This window comes from Cupressus sempervirens, chromosome 3, assembly GCF_028749045.1.
Source record: "Cupressus sempervirens isolate cs-2001-9-10 chromosome 3, ASM2874904v1, whole genome shotgun sequence".
Taxonomy (NCBI): domain Eukaryota; kingdom Viridiplantae; phylum Streptophyta; class Pinopsida; order Cupressales; family Cupressaceae; genus Cupressus; species Cupressus sempervirens.
Window position 1 is genome coordinate 536,398,003 of NC_143120.1, and position 26,072 is coordinate 536,424,074.

A 26,072-nucleotide genomic window follows, 5' to 3' on the forward strand; every position below is an offset into this window, starting at 1 on the left:
TTGGTGTAGACAAAGTGGGGAAAGAAAAGGGTTTTGATATTCAAGGGAATGAAATGGGAAGGACGTTGGAATATCATAAAATACTTGAAAGCTAAATTTGAGGAAATAAATCTCACTATAATATTCATTCTATGTTTGTTTTGACTATTGGAAATACACAAACATGGGTTTCCACGTTGTACAGGCCTACCATATATGTGTTTGGAGTTGTTTGTAACAATTTTTGAAGATCTAATTTTCCTGAAAGGCTTTGAGGCACTTGTATTGAATTAGAAGATAATGACATGACAAGAAAAATCTCAAATTTTCCCAAAAAAAATTGAAACACTTATATGGATTTGAAGATAATGACATGACAAGAAAATCTCACTGTTAAAATTTTCTCCTATTTTCAAGGTTTACGTAACCACTTGGTCTAATATTCTTTCTTTCTCCACTGTATGTTATTTATTTCATGTTTCCTTATGTGTTTGGAGCTAATATTAACAATTTTTACATAATTTAATAGTAAAGACATACTATTGTGGATGTGTTGCAAGTTTGACAAGAAAGAGCCTCGAGTTGGTGCATGTTAAGAGAGTATCTCTAGCACTTTTTTGGATCAAATGACATAAGAGAGATGTTATAGAAATTACATTTTGAGTCCAAAATTATTACTAGTGTGGGAGAGTATAACTAGATCAATGGAAAGAAAAGAGGATGATCTAAAAATTTGATTAAGAAGTTGGAGAATGATATTGTGAGAATCTCCAATGTAGTGGGGAAGATTAACAAAATAGAAAATATATTGTTGGCCTTAATTGGGATGATAATTATAGTAGAAGTGGTCACCAAGAAGAGAAGTCAATTGCCAAAACTAAACGAGGATAAGGAGAAGCGTTTCATTGAGTATTCTTCAAAGATAAAGCCAAATTGATGTTTCATTTTTATAGTTGGATAAGTGATAAGAAGTCGGATCAATACATTTTCTAAATGAACATGCATTTTAGTACATTAAATACCTCCTCATTAAAAAATTCAATTTGCAAGTTGTATTTTTTGCACATTCTCTAATGTGGTCATGGAGTAACTATATGCATTCCTCAAAATTTTGGAAAGTACCACAACCAAGTGGGAAGATTTCAAGGGGCTACTCAAGAAGAAATTTTAGTTTATTTTCCATAAAGAAAAGAGTGATGCAATGCAATTACTTTTGACAAAGACAAGGACAATATTTAAAATATATCAATGAGTTTAGCAACCAAATGGTCCACTAAGAAAAAAATGTTTAGGACCATATATATACATACATATAATGCCATTAATTTTGACAAAGGCAATTCCAATAGTTAAAATACATCAATAAGTTTAGCAACCGAGTAGTCCAATTAGAAAAGGATGTTCTGGACCATACACACAGACACATACATATCAAACCCTAAGACATTAACGAGACATTTGCATAAGAACATCACATTGAAATAGATTAAAAGAGGAATTTTCAGGCTACAAGAAAAAAAGATAAAAAACAACATAAAGGATACACAAATAAGGACAAGGAAAAAATAAGAAGAATCTACTCCCATAGTCAACACCAAAGATAAGATCAAATGTAACAAAAATTTCAATTCTCTTTTGGTTAGTGAGACAAGCATGCACAAGAAAGATGTTGAAAGATGAATTTGTGGAGAAATAAGGAAAAAGACTAGAACATCACATATATAAGAAAAGGAAATGAGATTAATAATAAATTTGAGGTGGATGAAAAGTTGGCTTGTGGCATATTTCATAAGGGTGATTTTATTGTAAGTAATGTATCACAATATGAAATTCGTAAACTCTTTCACATCAAGATTTAAGTAATATGCAATAAGGTGATTTATTTGACACATGCTAACAAGAAAATGTAATGCTCTTTAGGGCCCTTTAAACAAAGAGTGGACATATCAATTACATAGTTTAAGATGTTATTCAAGCTTTATCCAAAGCTTAATAATGGAGATCTAATTTGTGTGATGCCTTTAGATATTTTTCACTTTTGAAAGCTCTTATCTCCATGTTAGTAATGTTATCTACATTGGAAGGAAAAAAAGATCAACTTGAAAGAGAACGTCACTTTGAACTCACATGTGAGAGTTATGTTATCTCCATGGTGAGTGCTTCTCAAGCCACATATAATAAATAATGTAATTGGAAAAATAGTACTTTTTTTCTTACATGGAAAAGAAAAACATGGAGAGGTCAAGACAAAATATTTACATGAGATGCACACTCATAAAAATTAAGAGAACGGTTGGTACAACCATAAATTAATGTGGAATACTCTTTTTAATCTTTAATTTATGACAAGAAAAACTCACTAATTTCTAGGAGAGTTTTAATGGTTAAAGTAGCAAATTTTGAGTTAGTTCTTATTTTAAAAATGCAAGGACATCAAGCCACCAAAGAATTTTCTAGAAAATGTGGAAAAACTAGGAATAAACACTTTTAAAAATATTATTTTGGATTTATAAGTTCAACAAGTTTTCTCGAGTTGGAAATTTCTTAGTTTATTAAATTTATGTTGAGTCCTAAGAATGTGATCTATGGGTACAATATTTGGAGTTGTTTCATAAGCCTAAATGGTTTCCCCAAAGAGATCATGAGATATAATTGTTGCCTAATTGTCCACTTTAAAGCATATATGCCATCAAAGTTTTATAGAGACTAATGATATCTAAAAATAGGATATATGGAAAAAAATGCTTATGACCACATAAGAATTGCATGAGTGTCTTATTTCCTTTAGATGATGTGGCACTACAACTAGGTTTGTAAGGCTGATCAATAAAGGTACTTAGACCAATAGGTTCTTTTGTGATTGTCTATTCGGGTGATATTTTGATTTTTAGTATACCATATAAAGAACTTGTATCTCATCATTAGCAAGTACTAAAAGTTTTGAAGGAGACTACATTGCATGTGAAAGAAAACAAAGGTGAATTTACAAGAATATCACTTGCCCATGTTGGATACATGGTGGGAAGTGATGAAATCAAGATACATTTTATGAACATTGAGGTTGTTGTAAATTGACAAAATCCCCCATCTATCATGTAGATTAGGATCTTAGTCAAATATTTATAATATTTTTATAATTTTGTGAAATATTTATCCTACATTGTTTCTCCTTTGCATGTTATGGAGGTTAGAAAATGCTTGCATTGTGGTGCAAAACAATACATCCAAAGAACTCAAGTAGAAACTTAGTTCATGGTTTCTTTAACAAATGTTCAAAAAAAAAATTGGCATTGAAATGAATACTTGTGACTCTTTTGTAGAGTCTATTTTGTTATGAGGAAGACCAATGTGTTATCATTCTAAGTTTTTTAAAGTATTTATCTTCAAGTAAAGTACATATGAAAAACAATTGTGTGTTTGAATCTCCATTGTGAAAAAATAGAAAAACTATCTTATGGGAAAAATAATAATTGTGCACAAATATTATCATACTCATATACTTGTAGACTCAAAATAAACCCAAGGAAATATATACTATAGGTGGGTGGAATTTATTTTGTAGCTTCACTTGATGATCAAATACAAATGGGATGTGGCCAACGAGGTGGTTGATCTCTTGTCTAGAACCTCCTCTTTAAGAAAATATACTCTATACTTTGTCTAAACTTGTTTATAAGGATAAATATTTGAGGTCTATAATGATGAGAAAGATCTTAGTTTTTATGCAAACAAACTAAAAATTGGGGAACTAGTCAATTTCAAGGAAAATCTAGGCTAATTTAATAGGGATGGACATCCCTACAAAGAAATAAGTTGAATGTGTTGGAAATGGATCAACATCTCTTACAAGATAACGTGATATGGCTTAACCACCTCCTATCTCTTCTATAATTCATGTGGTTGTATCAAGCATTAATAGGTTAACCTTTTAACACAATGACAAGCATTGCAATTAAAAAGTGGTATCAAAGCTTGGTCATAGGTTCAAAACTCATAGGCCATATCATGTGATGTTGGGAGGGGGATTGTTAGTAGTGGGCTGACCTCTCATAGGATAATGTGGCATGGCTTAAATACCTCATATGTCTTCTATTAGTCATGTGGTTGCATTGGGCATTAATAAGTTGATATTTTCGCATAACAAAAAAGACAACAATTAATAGTTTATGTGTAAAGAGATGACACTACTATCAAGTGTGAGCCTTATACCTCAAGATATGTAAATCACTGGAGTGGCTAAGACTATTATGAACCTTCAATATTATGTCTATTAACTCTACTTGTGGGTGATTGTGTAGAAATCCATGAGGTGTTATAAGTTGTGTAGGATCAACAAGCCAAACACACACAAAAATGGGCTACACTAGTCACTCCTAGTGCTTGCTAGATAATGGGAGAGCATCTCCATGGGTTATTTTGGATGGTCTTCTATGTCCCAACATGAGCATGCTTTTTTTTTTTGTGATGGTAACATATTTTAATAAGATGTGGTTGTTAATAACATCTAGGAACATCTAGATCAACAATGCAATTGAGTTTATCTTCAATCATGGGTGGATTCATTTTTAATTTCTAAAGAGTATTATATCAAATAGGGATTTCTTCTTTTTGGAAAGGTTATTTTTCTTCTCATGGTAAAAAAATGGACAAATTAATGCAATGAAGATTGGGGGTTCTCATAAAACTAAGTCTAAAGAATATGTTTTACGACCTTTACATGCACATTCATATATAAAATACTTCAAGAACAAATACATATATTGAGGTTCTCAACAAGAAAAGTAATTTAGAAATTTAACAAGAGTTCTTGGCACATCATGTCTTCAAATCTTCTTGCCTTCCACTTTGTTGGTTGCACTCCTCTTTGGAAATGCTACTTTTTTCTTTATTCTAAGTTTTCATGGTTTTCTTAAACACCTTCATCACATGTACAAATTTTCTCTTCTCTCTTCTCTATTCTTCTCCTCTTTGGGAACCAATTGCCAACACACTTCCTCAAGCAATTCTTTGGAGCAACCAACAAATTGTCTCTCCAAACTTCTTACTTTTTATTTCCACTCATTGAAATTATAAAAGATTGTATTTTATTAATATTAGAACCAATGGGAGGAATAAGAAAGAGGCACAATCTAAAACCTTTTCATTTTCCTTCAACTGTCTTTTGAAATTTCTATGAAAAGGCTTTAAATTCCTCATCAAATGCATCCAAATATGGAGCCAAGATTTCTAAACTATATCAAATGACTTGCTCTTGTAAATGACATTGAAAATTAAATAAAAATATGAACCAAGTTGTGCTCTTTGGGAGATTGAAGAGTCATTAGTTCTTTTTCCCTAAATTGCTAGTTTTTCTCTCCACTTTGATATCCCAATTCAAAGAATAACACAAGAATGATAAGAAAGTTCACTTTCTTTATGAAAGACTACAATATTGTAAGATATATTATTTAAGCCAAGCCCACCCAAATAATTCAAAAATTAAGCATGATTCTTTTATTAAAAAAATTAATGTTTGGGTGACATAGGATTGTTTGTGACCTTAGATGTTTTTGCAATAAACACCTATGCTAAGTTCCATGAGTTAAAACTCATGAAAATTTAAGATTAGTGTGCTTCCTTTTCAACCACATCTCTTTCTTATCCACTTTTTCTTTCTTCTTCACCTTGCTCTACACCTTTCTATCTATTCCTTCTTTCTTCTTTCCACTCTTTCTTTTTGTCATAAAATTTACCTTTCTATACCATGATTCTCCGTCCCACTCTATTGCATTATACTCATAATCTACATTCAAACCAATACTAGTAGTCTCATTGAAGTTAATGAATTCAATCTACCCAACTTTGTTACCTTCTTGTAGCTTTGTACTCTTGAACTCTTCCACATTTATTCACCATTTTATTCAAACATAAATAATCAATTATTCATTCAACATATTCTTCCTATATTTTTGCAACATCCTTCTAAATAATCCTTACCATTTTGCTTGATTTTCTTGAAATATGTTTTATCAATTATGAAATGATCAAGTACATTGTCATGAATATGATTGTGAATAATAGGTATGCATTGTGTGGAACAATTTTCATTGATCAATATGCCCAAAGTGGGTTTTGATGCTATGAGTGACATTTCATGGATGTTTGATGAGAAGGTTGACACCTCTTGATGAATATAGATTAAAATTATTTGTAAAGATGTACTATTGGTGTTTTTGACAAAATGGTCAACACCTCTTTCTTATGTCTAATGTTTTTATTTTGACCAGATGAGTCAAATTATGTGATTGCCTATAATGAATGAGATTTTACATGATGAAGGGCATACTTCTTTGGATTAGTTGATTGTTGTGTGACTTCCACATTCTTCTTTAATGCATTATTATATGGAAATAAATAAATGGCATGCCTTAATTTGAATAGAACATTGGAAAGTTTGCCTTCTCAATTGCTACAATTTTCATTAGGAGATCATCTTCTTCACTCGCATATGCACACCCAAATACCTTGTTGTCCTCCAAAGGACTTTCATCCACTTATATAAATTTTGTTTCCTATCCCCAACCTCTCCAACTTCACCCACATACACAAATGTGTCTTCAAATGGATTTTCTGCAAAAGAAGAATAAGATTCTATTTTAACTGCTTTCAACACCTTCACAACACTTAAAAATTCATTCTTCTTTTCCTTTTGTTGTTCTCCTCTCGGGAAACCAAATGCCAAATCTCTTCATTATGCAATTCTTTGAAGCAACTTGTGAATTCTCTTCAACTTTTTTTTTTTGTTGATTACTACTCAATAACATCATAAATTATTGCATTTATAGATATTAGAACCATTGGGAGACATCAAAAAGAGACACAAATCTACCATTTTGTTTTCCTTCAATTATCTTTTGAAATTCTTGTGAAGATGCTTGAAATTTCTCGTCAAATGCATCCAAATATGGAAACCAAGATTTCTCAACTACATCAAATGACTTGCTATTGCAAATGCCTTTCAAAAGTGAATAAAAATAAGAACCACATCATGCTTTATGGAAAATTGAAGAGTCATGATTTTTTCCCAAATTCACTAATTTTTCCCTTTTGACATTCAAAGTTAAAGAATAAGACAAGAATGAAATGCCAAAGGTCACTTTCTTTATGAAATATTACAAAACTCCAAAATATTCTATTAAAGCCCAACCTAAATGAATGAATCAAAAATTAAATATAGAAATATTTCCCTTTTTTTGTGATGCAGATTGCGTGTGATGCTAGATGCTCCTACATCACATATGCTTGAAACACTAACCATTTTCCATTTTCAAACTAATAGACAAACAAAAGTAATGAACATACCAATCCTAAGAGTTGGGAAGAAAACTGACAATACGTGACAAATTCATATCAATGTGCACATGGTAAAAGATTCACAAGTCAATTGCAAAGGATTTCATGAGCACCATAGTTGAGCATTCAAGTTACAAATTATGTTTGGGTACAAATAGTTGAAACCTACAAATAGTATGATTCGTTCATATTGGATAACAAGTTGAAGATGTACAATTTTGCAGATTCTAATACTTAAATCAGACTTCAAGATCAAAGTCAAGTTAGGCTTGGAAATAACCTTGATACAAATCTTATATTCAAGTCTAAATATGTGGATATATATGATAACTGTGGATCCTAATGATATTCACAAATTGGAGTGATAGAAACTACTGCTATGAACCTGTGAGGTTATGAATGCTTGAAGATCAGACTGTATATTTTTTTTGTGTCTCCATACTACATTCATAACCCGCCTATATATCCTCTTTAGAGGGTATGTCCCTTAAGGGACATAACCCTTGGCATATAACAAGTAATTAATTATCCCTAAGTCGGCGACCATAAGACAATTGTTAGTTAGATCTAACTAAAATTAGTTAAGGACAAACTAAAACCAATTACTTCCAGATTGTCAGCACCTATAGAGCATGTATAAATAATTACAAATGCCATTCATTGACAATATATAAGGAGAAGAGTCAGGTACGATCTGCACCATTAGACTTGTAGATTATCTAGGTTAGATTCTTAACACTCCCTCTTAACCTAATAATCCTACAGACAGATATCATATCTAGCAACAGCAATACAAATGTTAAGCAAGAATTAATACTCTGTATCTATCTATCTCTTCTTAGTATGTAGTATCATAAAACACATGATACAAAGTCATATTACTAAGCCTGTGATATGACAAATCACTACTACTAGTGATAGGACACATGTTGTGACTCATAGAAACTGGTATTTCTAAATCACAACTAGATCCTGAATTTAAGATCTACTAGAATATAGGATAAACCTGAAGAATTTCTAAAATTCTTCCTTTATCCAATTTGTGACCCATGAACATAGCAATGTCAATGTCACAAGACGATCTAAAATTCACCTGAATCTTACAGTAAAATCTATTGTTAGGATATTATCTAAGCGATCGTCACCTCTTAAATAATGATATCATATGGTGGAGCCCATAAAAGTCAATAGCCCAACAAAATAAAATTTATTATTTTATTAATAATAATCAAAGTACAAATGAATTACAACTCAACCATACCAAGTCTCTTTTTGAAATGTTCTATCTTTACTCTAGATAGAGGTTTGGTGAGTATATCTGTTGTCTGATCTACAGTACAAATGTATTCCAATTTAACAGGATTCATGTCTACCATATCTCTTACATAATGGTAAGGAATTTCAATATGCTTGGATCTATCATGGAAAACTGGATTCACTAAGAGCTTGATGGAGCTCTGATTATCACAATGAATGATCGTAGGATTCATGGCTTGCCCAAATAATCCCACAAGTAACTTCCTCAGCCATGTTGTTTCTGAAGAGGCCATTGCTGCTGCAATGTATTCAGCTCCGTGGAGCTCTGAGCTACTGAAGACTGCTTTCTGCATATTCATGAAATCATAGTTGATCATAAACTGAAACAACATCCTAAAGTGCTTTTCTTGTCTTTAACACTTCAACCCCAATCTAAATCAATGAATCCATGCAAGTCTAAAGAAACTTTATCATATTTGAGTCCATAATTAAGAGTACCTTGTAGGTATCTCATAATGTGTTTAACAACAACTAGGTGAATCTCCTTAGGTTCACACATAAATTGACTTAAGGCATCAACAATATAGCAAATATCAAGTCTTGTATTTACTAGGTACATCAATGACCCAATCATCTACCTGTAAAGAGTAGAATCTATTGGAGGTGATTCTACGACTGCTTCTTTAAGTTTATGCAAATTGGTCTCCATTGGAGAAGACATAGACTTGCAATTCCACATTCCAAATTTCTTCAAAATATCTAAAGTGTACTTTCCTTGATTCAATATGATACTATCAACATTCTATCATACTTCCAATCCGAGGAAGTAATGAAGAAGACCCAAGTCTTTCATCTCAAATTCTCTAGTTAGATCTTTCTTGCACTGATCTATAAGATGATGATCACCTGTGATTAATAAATCATCAACATATAATATCAATATTACCATACCATCTTTATCTCTTTTATAATATAAGTTTGGATCTGCTTCATTCTTAGAGAATCCTAAGTCAGTGAGATATTTATCAATCCTTTCATACCAGGCCCTGGGAGTCTATTTAAGCCCATAAAGAGCTTTCTTGAGTCTATAAACAAAGGCATTACGATCATGGGTTTCAAATCCTTCTAGTTGTTGTATATAGACTTCTTCTAAAATCTTCCCATTGAGAAATGTTGTCTTTACATCCATCTGATGTGCCTTCCATCCCTCAGATGTGGCAATTGATAAGACAGCTCGAACAATAGTATATCTGACAACATGAGCAAAGGTTTCTTCATAATCAATGCCTTCTTTCTGAGAAAAACCTCTGGCTACAAATTTGGCTTTATATTTCTCAATACTTCCATCAGCAGCATGCTTTATTTTGAATATCCATTTTGAAGAAACAATGGATTTCCTTTTGGCCTTGGAACTATTTCCCAAACATCATTTTTCATAATTGATTGATATTCTTATTTCATAGCTTCTTTCCAGGATGGATGTTTAATATCATTAGAAGGATTGGTTGGCTCTATTTTGGACAAATCAATCATATTTGTTGTATAGCCAAAGAATCTCTTAGGTCTTTTACTTTCTCTGACTAATCCTAAAGGTGCAGTAGAATCTTGAGTTGCTTCAACTATTTTTATGGCCCAAAGTGGCCTTTTCTTTGAACTTTCCTCAAGGCTTATTTCATCTTCGACCTCTTCTAAGTTCTCCCTCTGGATTCAGATACACTTAGTCTTTCAGAATTTGATAAAGAAGAGGGTTCATTGGAACTTATTGCTCTTTTGAATGCAAGATCCTCTTCAAAGATTACATCTCTGCTAAGTTCAATAGTTTTCTATCCAAGTATGAAAATTCTATATGATTTAGAAGTTTCACTATACCCTACAAAGATACCCTTCCTCCTAGATGGTTCTAATTTGGTTCTCTTTTCTTTTGACACATGAATTTATACAGGACATCCAAAAATTCTGAGATGACTTATATTAGGTTTTATTTTAGTGAATACTTCTTTAGGGGTCTTATCTTTAAGATAGGAGTGAGGGCTTCTGTTTTGAATGTATACAGCAGTACAAGAGGCTTCTACCCAAAGATAGTATTCTAGATTTTGGTCAAAAATCATAGTCCTAGTAGCATCTATAATTATCTTGTTTTTCCTTTCAGCTACCCCATTTTGTTCAGGGTTATAAGGAACAGTATACTTCCTCTTGATCTCTGATTCTTTACAAAAAAATTTAAACAAGTCTGAGGTATATTCTCCTCCATTATCTATTCTAAGAGTTTTAATTTTATGCCCTGAAAAATTTTAGTTAATGTTTTGAATTCTTCAAATCTTTGTAAGATTTCTTCTGATTCTTTGCATTTTAAAAAATAAATCCATGTTTTCCTAAAGAAGTCATCTATGAAAAAGACATAATACTAGAATCCTCCAAGGGAGGGAATGGACATGGGTCCACATAAATCTGAATTAATTAATTCCAGTACATTATTTGTTTTTCTAGTACTATCATGAAAAGGACTTCTAGTACTTTTACCTAGGGCACACCCTTTGCAAATACTAGGGTGATCTTTGTTTAATTTTTGTAATCTGGTAACCATCTTTTCCATAGTAGATAGGGTTTTAAAGTTTAGGTGCCCTAATCTTCTATGCTATAATTTTTTTGAATCTTTAGCTTCGTGAACTAGGGCTTGAATGGATCAACTAGATTTTGTATTCGATTCATACAAATATCCCTTTCTTTGACCAATTAATTTAGCTTTCTTAATGGAAGAGTTTTTAGCCCAAGTTAATACTTTGCCATCTACAAACGCCACATTGTGTTCATCATCTTCAAGTGTTGTTATAGAGATTAGGTTTCTTTTAATCCCTAGTACATAGAGTACACCTTTAAGAAGAAGAGTATTTCTTGTTTTTAGTTTCAAATTGCAGTTTCCAATTCCTTCAACTAAGTGTGCAGAGTTATCACCAATAGTAACTTCACTGTTAACTTTCTCTGATAAGGAATCTAGAGTTTCTTTGCATCCAGTTATATGCCTTGAAGATCCACTATCTATTACCCATGCCTTATTTGAGATTTCATTTGATAAGGAGGAATACAAAACACAATTCTCCAGATCATAAGTTTCTTCTTCTCTAATGACATTTGTGCAATTTGCCTATTGTTTGGAGTTTTCTGGACCTATAGTGTCCAAATTTTTCACATTTGAAACACTTTAATTTTGATAGGTCTTTCTTGGGCTTTCCATTTTTTTGATTTCCCCCTTTCTTCTTGAAGTGCTTTTTCTTGCCTTTATAGGAATTTGCATTAAGAATGTGAAGTTCTTCATCTTCTGCTTTTGATTTTCCTCCTTTCTTTAGCTTTCTTGATTCTTCTTGAAGACAATCATTCTTGAGCTTGTTAAAGTCTGGAAGTTGATCTCTAGCACTTATTCCTTGTGCAAAAGTTTCCCATAATTCTGGCAAACCATCTATGGCCATGAGCGTTAGTTCGATGTCATTAATGATGGTTCCTATGCTTGACAAATCATCTCTAATACTAGCAACTCTTAGGAAATAAGAGTTTATTGATTCTCCTTTCTTTATTTGGATGTGATTTAGTTGTCTTTTTAATGCAAGGACCCTAGTTGCATTGTTTATTTCAAATGCATTTTGTAATGCATTCATCATATCGTAGGCAATTTGGTGTTTTGTAAGCATAGGTACGATGTCATTCTTAACTCCATCCAAGATTGTTTGAATGGCTTTCCTATTTCCATTGGTCCATATGGATTTGTGAGGTTCAACAAGTGGTTGTTTGGAAGCTCCATCAACAAACCGTCTAACATTATTTTCTTCAAGAATCATCAAGATTCTGAATTTCCATGCTTCAAAGTGTTCCTTTCCATCTAATCTATCCTCAGGCCTGATTGTATCTGCTATTGGAAATGGAAGACAACTACTGAATATAAACAAGTCCGATTACTAAACATCTGCATATCCTTGGATCTGATAACAGGGCTCTGATACCACGTACAGTTCTGCAGATTCTGATACTTAAATCAGACTTCAAGATCAAAGTCAAGTTAGGCTCAGAAATACCCTTGATACAAATCTTATATTTAGGTCTGAATATGCGGATATATATGATAACTGTGATCCTGATGATATTCACAAATTGGAGTGATAGAAACTGCTACTATGAACCCATGAGGTTATGAATGCTTGAAGATCAAACTGTATGTTTTCTATGTGTCTCCATATTGCATTCATGACCTTCCTATATATCCTCTTTAGAGGGTATGTCCCTTAAGGGACATAACCCTTGGCATATAACAAGTAATTAATTATCCCTAAGTCGGCAACCATAAGAGAATTGTTAGTTAGATCTAACTAAAGTTAGTTAAGGACAAACTAAAACCAATTTCTTCCAAATTGCCAGCACCTATAGAGCATGTATAAATGATTACAAATGCCATTCACATTGAGAATATATAGGGAGAAGAGTCAGGTATGATCTGCACCATTAGACCTGTGGATTATCTAGGTTAGATTCTTAATAGAAGAGAATGATTTCTATTTAAAATTGCCTCCTTACATGAATACATATTTATGGTTTAATGTTGACAAACTAGGATTTTTTTAACATACTATGTTGGATGAAGAGGAGGTTGTAGTGTTAGTTTCCATGGATGACTTAGTTCCAAGGGATCATGAGGATTTGAAAGGTGATGTAGACCTCAAACACAATGGTGAGGAAGATAAGGGGAGAAGAATATGAAATATGGTTAGTTGTGTTGACATGACAATTGTCAAAGACAACAATTGGTAACTTAGAGAAGTTGCAATAAAAAAAAACTCATTGTTACATCCTTAAGCTTTTGGGCACCAAAAACCTCTCTGTGAGTGTGATTCAAAATTTTAAGTCAAAAGTTATTAGACCAAGGGGTCAAAATTAGGTGTAAATCATTGTAATTGAATCTAGTCATTAAAGATAGGTTTGGGGCGATGCAAAGCATCTTAAAGATGGCTTGAACAAAGGTTTAGATGACAAAATGAAGCAAAAAGCCAACAATGACATATCGTCAATTTCAACAAGCAGTGAATTTAAAATTGTATGAGAATTTGTCTCTATCTCAAAGACTAAAAAATATCCTAACAAATTTACAATTGCTTCCCTATGGCAAGTAAAGATTTTACCATAGTGCAAGTAGAGTAGCAAATGTTCAATATTAAATCTTCCATTTGGTGCAAGGATGGAACATCATGAGAGACTTGCAAACCACATGTGAAGTGATTGTTCTTACTGCAACTTTTTTTTTAGTTCATTTTGATTATCTTAGCTGTATGAACATGGATTTCCATTATGGAGGCAAGTAGGTGTTTTGAGTTAGTTCCAAGTATTGTAAAAGCTCTGGTTCTCAAGAGGGTAGGGGCACGTAATGCAAAAACTCACCATTTTGGATTTTTTTCCCCCTTTGAAGATTTCTTTAGAATGTGTTTGCATATTTACACCATTTACTCTCGTTTCATGCTTCTTCATGTATTTGCAACTGATATGGACATGTTAGATGGTTACTACATCCTTTGGTAGAGAAGAAATAATGTTGTGAAGGTACATTGCAAAGTTGACAAGAAAGAATTAGTTGGTGATGAATGCTACAAGCCTCCAACGCTTCTAAAATCGGTAATAAATAGATTCAAGTTCTTAAAAGATTTTGGAAAGTGAAAGATTGACTATAAACAAAATCAATTGTTATTCTTAATGCACATCTTATTCCTACAATCCTTAAAAAAAACCTGGAAAAAAAATCATTTGTTTTTTTTACTTCATTTTTAATATGACAATGACAATTTTCACTTTCCATTGATTCATTGGCACGTGTAAATTATTGTCCGTTAAAGGCACCATGCTATGCTGAAAAAAATAAGTTTTAGTTCAACTTGTAAGACAACCTATATCAAATGAAAGAACAAGATTGAGTTATTGTTCTTTAATTAAAAACACCATATTTAAAAGGAGTCACTACTCATATAATATGGGTCAATGACTTTAACTCAAGAACTACACAGTTAAATCCTGACAGCAATATCACAATTTTTTTTTCTGACTTCAACTTGTAAGGTAACACCTATCAAATGAAAGAATTAATTAACAATTCCTCTGTCAAGGAAACACTTGCACTTCTATGATCAACCCACGGAGTAAAAAGTGTGTTGACGCTAGCATAAATGCATCGTGCAACACACCTTTGAATGCCCCACATACCTTGAACAGAGAGTAAAATATATATGAAATGACCCAACTACACCTCGTAATAATATCTGTCAAATTACATTTCTAAATGAATTAATGAGAAAAGGTAGACTTCACAGTAAACTAATTATATACCATTGCATAGAATTTGTGAAAACAATGTAGAATAGTGTATACATTTAAATCCAACATTATTCAATGTATACAACAAAAACTGAATTGATGAGACTCGCTTTATTGGCTGTAATATCGTTTGCGTTTCTTTGAATCAGGTGTTCCATGTACCTGAGGCTTTATACCGTAAGTCCTCAATTGGAAGTTCTCAAAGGCTTGAGAAATTTCTGTAACCTGAACAGAGACAAAATTACACAACAGAGGATTCTCTAAGACTGATGCTACCAAAAAAATAAAATAAAATCCTAAACAAAACAAAAGAATCCTCTAGAATACTTGTCCTATTTACCAAATCAGGCTTCTTAGCATACACACGAACAATTCTGTCTTGATATGAAGCTGGCAACAAGTGACTGATGCGTTCTCTTGGGATGGTAAGCTTCTCATCACTTTCATAGTCCTGGTTTGAAAAAAAAAATCGTCAGTCACATCTGATAGTCACTACAGCATCTTGATTAAAAACTACGGTTGATTCTCAATCTACACTTCTAGAAACTTCCCATGTTGTTATGATTTATTTTGCACTCTTGCGTTTGAGATATGTTGAACATTAGGCGCTTTAAGGATGGGCATTTTTCTCACTGGCGTATGGTGCCAATAAGTGAAAACTCAAATCTGGAAGATTTGTCACAATGGTTGAGTATTGAGAAAGTCCACCTCAGAAAACACTAGAACAATTGTTCATTGAAAAACAAATCCATCAAAACTCACTGTGTAAGTTTGTCTATGTATGTGATGAGTGTTAGCTCACCGAACTCACAACATAGATTTATCATTAAACAGATTCAAATAAATATGAATTTTACTGATTGAAATGTAATAATTTATACAAGGAAAACTGAAAAACAGAAGATTAAATACTCGATAAACTGCAACAGCATACAGCTAACACTGCTCTCCTATTTGGAGTAATCTACCTGTTCAATCTGTTTGTGTCTTTTCGCCTTCCTCCTCGTTCACAACCTGCTTATTTCCCCCATCTCACCTCCACCTTGGCATCACCACAAATATCCTATAAATGCCCTACGTACCTCCTTGCACCTCCTAGCATGTTTTGGAAAGTGTACTTGCCATCAGCAAAAATAGTTTAGTAAGTGTACTTGCCATCACCAAAAATAGTTCAGTTTAGGGAAGTCATTGGGCGCATTTTTATTTTAACTCAATTTCCTTGAAATAGAGTGGAAGCACTTTCTAATTTTTAGGAAATGTTTTAAAACTAGGAGTCACATGACTGAATCAATGAATGAGAGATTTTAATAATGTCCACGAGGCCAAAGCAGCCTATGGGACCATCTAGAAAAGCACACCCCCAAAAAGAACAAGAGAGCATTACACCTTTTGAAACTGCTTCTTTAGTTCCGCTCTTCGACAATGAATATTGATCATTAAATTTGCTGTCCTATCATGCTGTGCTTTCTCAAAAATAGAATCTAAATTGGCGGTTGCTAGGAAATCCCCGTATCCGGAGTGGATGTCAATGTATGTTGGGCATTCCATGATAAAGTGTCTCTCTTTTTCACCACTCCCATGTTGCAAAATAAACATATTCTCTCCTCCCATTCTTCCTTTGGCAGCATCCATCTACCCGCGAGCCCGTTCTAATTTGTGCTATGAACATTTTAGCTTTCCAATTTATATTTGCTCTATGTATGCTTTCTCCACATGATCACTTGTTGGGTTAAATTCTTTGATATAATATTCTTTTTTGCGTCCTTTTTGTTTTGACCATATGAGACTCCTAACCTTTTCATTCACAAACTTTTTTATTCCCTCATTGTAATCTGCGCATTCCTGCATACTAATATTCTATTTTTCCATCCATTTGACATTTTGTTTCATCCATGTATTCTTTCTTCTGTCAAGTCTTTCCTCTATGATCAATTTAGGCCACCATTGATTCTCTATTCTTTGAGTTTTCTTTAAATAACATAATCAACAGACCATGACTGCAACTTTATGACTTATGTAGTCTAGTTAAAGCCGAAAATTTTAGCTCCAAAATTCAAATTTGGTGGTCTCATGAAAACATCAACTACTTTGTCTTCTAAACTTCGTGCATAAAAAAACAATTTCCCTCTAAAACCATTTAAAACATTCATAAGTTGGTCAAGCAATTTCCAGCCCCACCACTTTTTCAATGGCTTGGTAAAAATTAGGGGCTCCTATTTTTTATTTTTGATGAGAAGATTCCAAATAATCCTGTACAAAACTAAAAAAAATCTCATGGGACCACCCCCTTCCTCAAAAATAAAGATTAAGCTCCCCTCATGGAACCTTGCCTTAAAGACTCAAAACTCAATTTGAAAGTTATTAACGAGATTTTAAAAACTTTAATCCTTCATAACTTCACATCTAGAATTGATCTTGGCCTGAAATTCAACCATAATTGATTAAATGTGTGCACAAATGTAAACTTCCTAAATCAATAGAAGTCCCCCTATTTTTAGTCCTTTTGTAGATTTTGGATGTTCTAGATAATTTTTTAGTAAAAATAAGTTTCATGAGTATTTTCAAAACTAAACTAAAAAATAAAGAAATCATCTTTTGGGTAATACAAGATTGCTATTGTAACATTGAATGCTCTTGTTCAAAACACCCATAGTAGTTTGAAAAGTCTTATCACATATCCAATTTTTGAGGGGGCCAATACAATTAACCTCCGCTTTGGATGATCTAATATTCTTCATTCTACTTGTTTTTTACTTTTGTTCCATGCAACTATCTAATATCCATTCAATTTCTCCCCCCTCATATGCCACTACACTTCTACTTGTCCTAGTGAAATGTTAAATCCCCTAGATAACTCAACTTCAAAGAAATTCCTTGATTTGATTTTTTAAATCAAATTTCTTCATACAACTTATTATATGTTTGAAAAGATATATAAAATTAACTAACATATTTATGTCATATCTCTGTTATTTCTTATCATGTCCTTTGTCAATATAAATTATATTTTTTATTATTTAATTAAGCTAATATTTCTTTTTTATGAATAAATATTATTAAATTATTTCATAATATTTCCTCAATCACATTATTTAAATAATTTTAAATTTAGTTAATTTTAAATAACTTACGTAATTTCTACATAGTTTTCTCTAATGCACAATTTTAAATAATTTTAACATTTTTTTTTGTGGTGATAAGCTGTTATTTATAAATCTTAAAAGTTTGGGTTTGTCTCACAAGAGTTATGTTTGGGTGCTAGTATTTAGGGGTTACTTGTAGGCGTATAAAAGGCTTTTCAATGTTGGGGATGATGGCACCAGATCGGCCATTATGCAAATCATAAAGAGGCCAATCCTTGCAAGGTGTACATCTTAATCTAAATGATGGGGCAATGCTAGAAAACTTTTGCTCAAGCGATCGGTTTCATGCAGCCACTTTAATTGCAAATAAATTTGTCAAAGCAAATATAGATCATGAGGGTTACATTATTTATTTATTGTTATTTTAATTAATTATTGATTTATTTAATAAGTCTAATAATCAATTATTTATCAATTGTTTAATTGAGTATTTATCAATTGTTTAATCGATCACATGTATTACTAAAAACACAATTGTACATCAGGCACCAGATCGGCCATTATGCAAATCATAAAGAGGCCAATCCTTGCAAGGTGTACATCTTAATCTAAATGATGGGGCAATGCTAGAAAACTTTTGCTCAAGCGATCGGTTTCATGCAGCCACTTTAATTGCAAATAAATTTGTCAAAGCAAATATAGATCATGAGGGTTACATTATTTATTTATTGTTATTTTAATTAATTATTGATTTATTTAATAAGTCTAATAATCAATTATTTATCAATTGTTTAATTGAGTATTTATCAATTGTTTAATCGATCACATGTATTACTAAAAACACAATTGTACATCATCAATTTGGGCTCATGACAAGCAAACTTAACCCGTAAAGCACCAAAGCAGGTCAGAAAACCTACAATTGGTTTTTGGTGCTAGAAACAAAACGAAAAAGTCCATACAAAAGCTCACTTCGGTCCGAGTACTAAATATCAAATTAACTATATTATTATTAAGTCTCACCCCAGTCTCTGAAAATATTAGAATGCACATATTTTCCATGAACTTAAAATTAAATAAAAATAGGACATGACAAATACATATGTTTTCTTTTCCTTTGAACTACTTGACCTTGCATATGAATGTGACTAGAAAATATAGAAACTTCATGTTTTAAAATGTTTAGGATAATCCAATGAATTATTATATTTAGTTGTTGGACACGTGTGCTGATGGCTTACACTCAAAATTTGTTGATCATTGTGGATGACAGCTATGCCAATGCTAATTGAGTCAATGTTACTAGCGGTCAATTCAAACCTTTCGGTCCATCAAGACTCCAGCGGATGATGAATGCATTGAGCTCTCATACTGAGAAACAGTCATAGAGGTTCCTCCTCCTATTCATTTCTCCAGGTTTCGAAGTCAAAGAATGGCCAGATTAGTGTCATAGAATAATAGATATTAGATTAAATTCCAACACAAAACAAAAAAAAACTTTTCTTTTATGTAGGCGTTCATATGTATTGTGAGGTTGAACTCAATTTTTTTGTCTATGGTATGTATTAGACTGTAATTTTGATTTATATATGATGGAAAATGACTGTTCCCCCAAGTTTCTGGGACAGGAACGGCAGGGGACAGCAGGACGGATTTCTAGGACAGCTTGCTGATTTTGGGGACAGTAGGGGATGGCATATGGGGACAGCTATATAACAATAGTGAAAATTAAAATATATAAAGAAACTTAAAATATTTATATGAAAACATGGATAAAGCATATAATTATATATAATGGAACCTTAGGGGATGGCATATGGGGACAGCTATATAACAATAGTGAAAATTAAAATATATAAAGAAACTTAAAATATTTATATGAAAACATGGATAAAGCATATAATTATATATAATGGAACCTTAAAAAATGAGAATCTGCAGAATTCATATGCCAAATTTGCGTTACTTTTAGAATCAAAGTCTAATTTGTTTTAGAAGTAGAAGTCAGAATCCCCTAGGTGTCCCCAAGTCTTCAAGATGTTTCCGACATGGGGATGGCTGAAAATATACCGGGGACACGTCCCCAAGTAACACTAGAAAATGATAATTTGTTATACATATTCAGTAATATATGTGATTTTGAAGATTATGTTTAAAAATTTATGTACAAATGTTCAATGAACTTGCCGAGCCTTTGCCCAAGTCCTGTGTTATAATTTTTTTGGGTCTGCCAAGTAATTGTTAAGTTCCAGCTTTTTAACTATCAAATGATGCATAGATAGCAGGTTCTCTACAACCATTACCTCATAGAGGAACAAGAATTTTTCTCAGATTTTATTGATCATGAAGGTACTTTTATTCCTTTTTCTAAAAGCACACCATTTCCTAGTCCTCTAGCCTTATGACCAAACCAAACAATGATAACTCTGGGAAGAGGAAAGGAAAAGATCTTATGCTAAGAAATTTAACATACAAGGCTGTGATTCATTGCAGACGGCATTTAATGGAACATGGTTTCCCTCCTAACTAAAAGTAGGAGGCAGTGTTTTGCCAAACAAGTTTAAAGACTGCGATTCCTTCCTTGTGAAGGACCAACTGATTCTCCTAAGCCTCTTTGTTCCTAGTGCAATATTTTAGTTCCTCTTTGCCAAGCTTCTTGGTTTCTTTAACTTTCTAGATATTTCCTGGCCTCTCACCACCTTCATTTGTTTTTCTTTCTTAGATTCTATAGTGCTGATCTCCTTAGTCGCCTTGATCTAAAGCTTTCCTCTTTGGTTCTTTTTATCCCTTCTAAAAAATGGAAATAAGCCCTTATCTGACAAGTTATCTACCAAATAAAAGCAGAAACCTTAACGGTAAATAAACATGTTGTAAATAAAATATAAACTATGATATTTCTTTTCAATATTTAAGTAAAAGTTGCTTTCAATCAAAAGGAAGATGAAACTGAATGGGACTAAAAGAAACATAAGAAAAATAGGAGTGATTATACTTACTTTAAAAAAGTGAACACTGCATGACAATTATACATGCACACAAAGAAACAAAAGGACTTGTTAAGATGCCACTAGGTGATTAATATCAATCAAAAAGTTATCGTAATGAAGATATGATTTTGAGGACTTTATAGAAAATTTGTAATTCCAAGAAAATTATGTGTCAATGATAAAATTATCAAAAAAGATGAACATGCCTGTCCAATGGGTTCTCCCTTCCCCGTGTCAAGTCAATTTTAATGTTGCTAATTGCAACGTCTTCCTCTCGAAGACATATTCTTGTTGTTTTCTGTCAGAAATTTTCAAATCTTCCCACAATCAAAGTACTGCTTTATAGAAACTGAAGTTAATATCAATGTGTAGTTGATGGGACTTGTAACATTTTATAACTATGATAATGTGTACGGAACACAAATATAATGAATAAGCAAAGTAATTTTTGATACCTGGGAACAAACAATATCTTGAGGAGTGACTTCTTTAAAATGTTCAAGTTGGTCTGCTGGAACAGAATACTCATTGCAAAACTGCCTCCGAAACAGATCAATACTATTCATAAATAAATATTTAACATTTCAAAATATGAATAATTATGAAGTGTAGAAATATAACCGAAAAGCCCAAAATCATTTTATGTAACTTTTACTATAAAAGATTCTAACACAATCTACCTGGAATTTTTGTTTAGTAATCTCTATGGATTTTGAAGATTTGATATTAATTGAATGGTTGTATCGAATAGCTTTTTAGAAAACTATCAATTAGTGGAATGGGTGATTGTACATAAAACAAATTGTGAATGCTGTGAAGTCTACAGATGCATAAATATCAAGGCCAACCATTCAAATTAAATTTTGGGAAAAAATGTGCCAAAATAATATTCTTCTTGGTCTCAGAAGCAGAGGCCAGTCTCTTATAATATTAGCTCTTGTTAATCTATTTAGGCACAAGTTGATCAAAGAACAAAAGGGATATAGAATACAGCTACCCACCACATGCATGCATGATAGACAGCCATATATAACATAAATAAAGAGATGGAGAAAAATAATAAATGTCATGCCTGATAAAGACTGATTTCAATATATACAAAACAATAGGACATAACAAATGGCAGCACAGCTTAAACCCTTTGATAGTGACACTCTAAAACTAAAATTATTTCATTAGTCCAAATACAGAAATATGAATTTGAATCAGGTACCTCAAATCCTCCTACATACTAAATTAGTTTACAGACATGATTTTGTATGCCTTAATTAGATTACTAACAATCTAAGAAATAATTCAACTTTCATTGAAATGAGTAGAGGAATCATGGAAAAACTGTAGCCAATTAAATTTCAATACCCGATATAAATCCCTTCTTCGCATTCGTAAAATCAATGCCTGAGATTCTTTTAGCTCTTTCACAGAAGCGGTCTCAATTGTCTTCAGTATTGAATCATCTAACTGTACTTTAGAATGGTACTTACATAATTAGAAAGTTGTTACATATAAATCAAGATAGAGATATGTTTATTGTATAACTCATTATGTTATCATACAACCTTCCAAAAATCAGCAGGATCATGAATTAGAGAAGACATTTCAAGATATCCATTTGCAAGGATAAGTGCATCGACCAACATAAGCTCTAACGCCTGAAACAAAGAGTAAAATTTGAGACAAGTCTTCTGTACTAGATTTTCAAAATTCAAGATCGTTGTTATGACAGCTTACATGGCAGAAGGATTTTTTCAGCATAATTTTTTTTAACAAATATGAAAAGACAGAGAAGTGATAAAGACAACGGTCAAATGTAGCGTAATACCTTTACTTTTGGATGCAAATAGACTCCTCTAAAAAGATCAGCACGTGTTTCAAATAATTTGTGTACATTCATATCTGTTGAAAATAAGCACAGCTCTTTGCTGTCAAGTGACTTTACACCAAAGATACAAACACAAACATTAATACAAATAGAATAGTGTCCTCTTGGTGCCAAATGTTCCAATTCATTAGTCATGCTACTAACATTCTTTAGCTCGGTAGCATATTTCTCCACCCATGACTCTCATGCTTTCCATTAGCCTGTGTGAGCAAACAAATACTGGCTTTTTGTGGATTTCAAATTGCAATTCAGAATTAAACTAATAAAGAAAGAAATTGCACAACATCCATGAATTACACAAAAATAGCAAAGTACAGCACGTTATGAAAGCTAATCACCAATGCCAGAAGAAAGGTCAACAACTAACAATGAAGTATCAAAAGTTAGAATTAAAGCTACAAATTGACAAAGCAAATGGGTGAACCCCAAACAAGACAGAATATACAAATAAATCAAGCACAAAGAAGGCCTCTTATAAAAGTAACCCCCACTACAAACCAAGAGAAGCCATCTATAAATGCACTCAGAATTTTACTACATGAGATGTAAGTCTAGTCTTCAATCTCAGAATTATCTCTTACTTTTGGGATGTGTGCATGTGTTCTCTTATTTTCCTTATTGTTAGATTTCTAATATTTCTTTGAAATTCACAAATCTATTTGTGACTCTGCAATCTTATTTATTCAATCACAATTCTCAAATGAGTAAGTCATCCAATAGTTTTATATAACCATTTGATCCAGCCAGCATCCCTTTATAGGTGTGGGACCTTGATGCCACAAGTTGCATAAACAAGACGCACCCTACAATTTTATGGTATATAAAGCTTGAAAATTGACTACTTCAGGTTCATAGTATCATGCCCTTCAAAAAGCATTGACACAACTAAGCAAAACTGTAAATAAAATTCAACAACTTGGGCTTAATACGAAACATTTCAAGAGCTATCAAACAAAGTAAAAGGTTGAAAAATAATATAAGAAAAACTAATTTTGTTGATTCATGTTGAATGTAGAAAAAATTAGACCTAGTACCTTACAAAAATACTGAAAGATTGTGTAGGATTATATAACCTGTTTTATTCACTTACGAGGGTCTATTTAAAAAAATAATTAGTCCTAGAATTACCACACTCTATCTTGGAATATGGATTACTATTTAAAGGCAGCCCTATGCTTATTAACTAGACAATTATTAGCATAAGATTTAAGCGGCAATCCTTATCATGGTTTAAAATTTAACTTGTATAGAAAACCTATTTAAGAAAAAATATATAGAAACTTTCATATACTACTGCTTAAAAAATTGTTAGTTCCATCTGCGCTGTATATTTTTCAGCCTCTCATGTAAAAATGAACCATAAAACAGATAGGCATGTATAAAAAACTCAAAACCACTTTATAAAATTTTGGGAAATGAAATAGCAAAAGGAAGCTGTGATCACTCAAGATCCATAAGGAGTTTTTCATGTCTGATGCTATCATGGTTCAAAGTCAAACACCATGTTTGAAACGTTCCACAATAGAAAAGGTAATCTGTTCACAACCGAAAACTATGGCTTGCTAAACTGCAATCATAAGAACAATTCAAATATTATATGCTAGCTCAGATTAGATATTAATCACTTTAAGCTGAAGTACCAAATTTTACTAGGATAGTCCAGCAAATTTCCCCTTTGTAACACAAAGATGCTCAAGTTTGTAAAGAAGCTAGTGAGATAGGCAGAAATTGAAAATTTATTTGTGTGATGAGCCCCACTGGCTCAATCTCCAATCAATCCTGTTTATCCGAGTTTTTCAATCTTTTTTTGTAGAGTTTGTGTTTTTTGTCTTTTTGAGAATAAATATATATGAATTTGATAATAATTGACAATGCATGCAATGAAATCTAACTCATGTAAATCCTGGCAGAGACATACCATTTATTTAATCAGTAGATAATAACATCGCTACAATTTTCTATTAGTTTTCTGGGAAAGATTGTGCAAGTTTTTTTGTCACCAGGTTTCGGATCATACTACATGATCCATCATCAGGATGCATAAGAGTAAGGAAAATTGAAATATGAAATTATTAAGTACAAAAAATGAAATTGCAACATTAGAGAACCTGTAATCGGATGTAGTTTTTAAAATCTGCCTAAAACCCTTTAAAACTCCATACAATGTATTCACACCGCTAAACACCTAAATACCCAAGTATAGACAGAAATGGGGCACAAAACCCTAGGCGATTGAAGCAAGAGATCTGATGCCAAGCTTGGACTTCACATGAGAATTATGGAGGCGTACTGCTGCCATTGAGAACACTGAAATCTATTAAGAAATTGCTGCTAACAGATGCTATGAAACAGCTGCAGATTTATTCATGACATCATTATTCACTTCTCCAAAAACTTCAACCAATTTGCACAATCTGGACCTCTAAATGAAGCCCACTGATAATCAATTATTAAACTGATCTTTCACAGTTTTAGAATCGCACAAACACTGGAAATTTAACTTCCTCTTTTGCTGGAAATCACAGAAACCCTAAGTTTCATGGCTCAATGCCCAAGAACCTCAATAACAAAAGCAAATAATCAATAGCATAATGAATCAATTCTCTTGGCTCTTTATAATAATTCACTATGAATCTTCATTCGCAAGTCACTCTAATGAATTTTTTTTCTTGTGTTGCATCGTTGACTTTATTTATTAAATTATTATCCACAATTAGGCACTAAGTTTATTTAGTCAATTAAAGCTCTTTAATAATGTCTCATGGGCCCCATTCATTTAATGCACTTTATAATAGACTTTATAATTGCTTTTGTGTTGACCACAGGTTATGCCATAGTAAAGGTGTACTTTTTTGTTAAATATAATGGCCCCTCAATAGTACTTTACAAAGTTCAATAGTAACTCTATAATATAACCATTATTAATAACTTCATTAATGCCAATATAACTTTAATATCTCATTGATTAGTCATCATCTCTATGTCCCGTCTGAACCTATAGGTCAACCGCTATTCCCACTGCGGAAACAACTCCCTTACTAAAAATAGTAAAGACCCATCTCTATTAACCCATTGCTTACTATAATTAGTAAGTACCTATATACCTGATCAAATAAATGGTGCCAAGAGTCACCATTGTAGTTGATGCATATCCAAGTGCCCTACCAAATATAATAATGTTGGATAAATTACCAAACTGACCCAAACGAG

At 32.4% G+C, this 26,072-nt stretch overlaps 1 protein-coding gene across 1 annotated transcript in view; it reads right to left on the reverse strand.

Moving 5' to 3' along the window:
* Window positions 1–14,542: 14,542 nt before the first annotated feature.
* The window catches only part of LOC149567527 (uncharacterized), a 104,743-nt gene continuing 93,213 nt past the window's right edge, over window positions 14,543–26,072 (reverse strand). The window contains exons 11-19 of the mRNA XM_089820749.1: window positions 23,007–23,062; window positions 22,803–22,876; window positions 22,540–22,632; window positions 22,340–22,441; window positions 21,436–21,516; window positions 21,187–21,278; window positions 20,990–21,005; window positions 15,251–15,361; window positions 14,543–15,135 (exon numbers count right to left, since the gene is read on the reverse strand). Of these exons, the coding sequence (XP_089676875.1) occupies window positions 15,022–15,135; window positions 15,251–15,361; window positions 20,990–21,005; window positions 21,187–21,278; window positions 21,436–21,516; window positions 22,340–22,441; window positions 22,540–22,632; window positions 22,803–22,876; window positions 23,007–23,062 (739 nt within the window). The 3' untranslated portion in view covers window positions 14,543–15,021. The remainder of the gene's footprint in view (window positions 15,136–15,250; window positions 15,362–20,989; window positions 21,006–21,186; window positions 21,279–21,435; window positions 21,517–22,339; window positions 22,442–22,539; window positions 22,633–22,802; window positions 22,877–23,006; window positions 23,063–26,072) is intronic.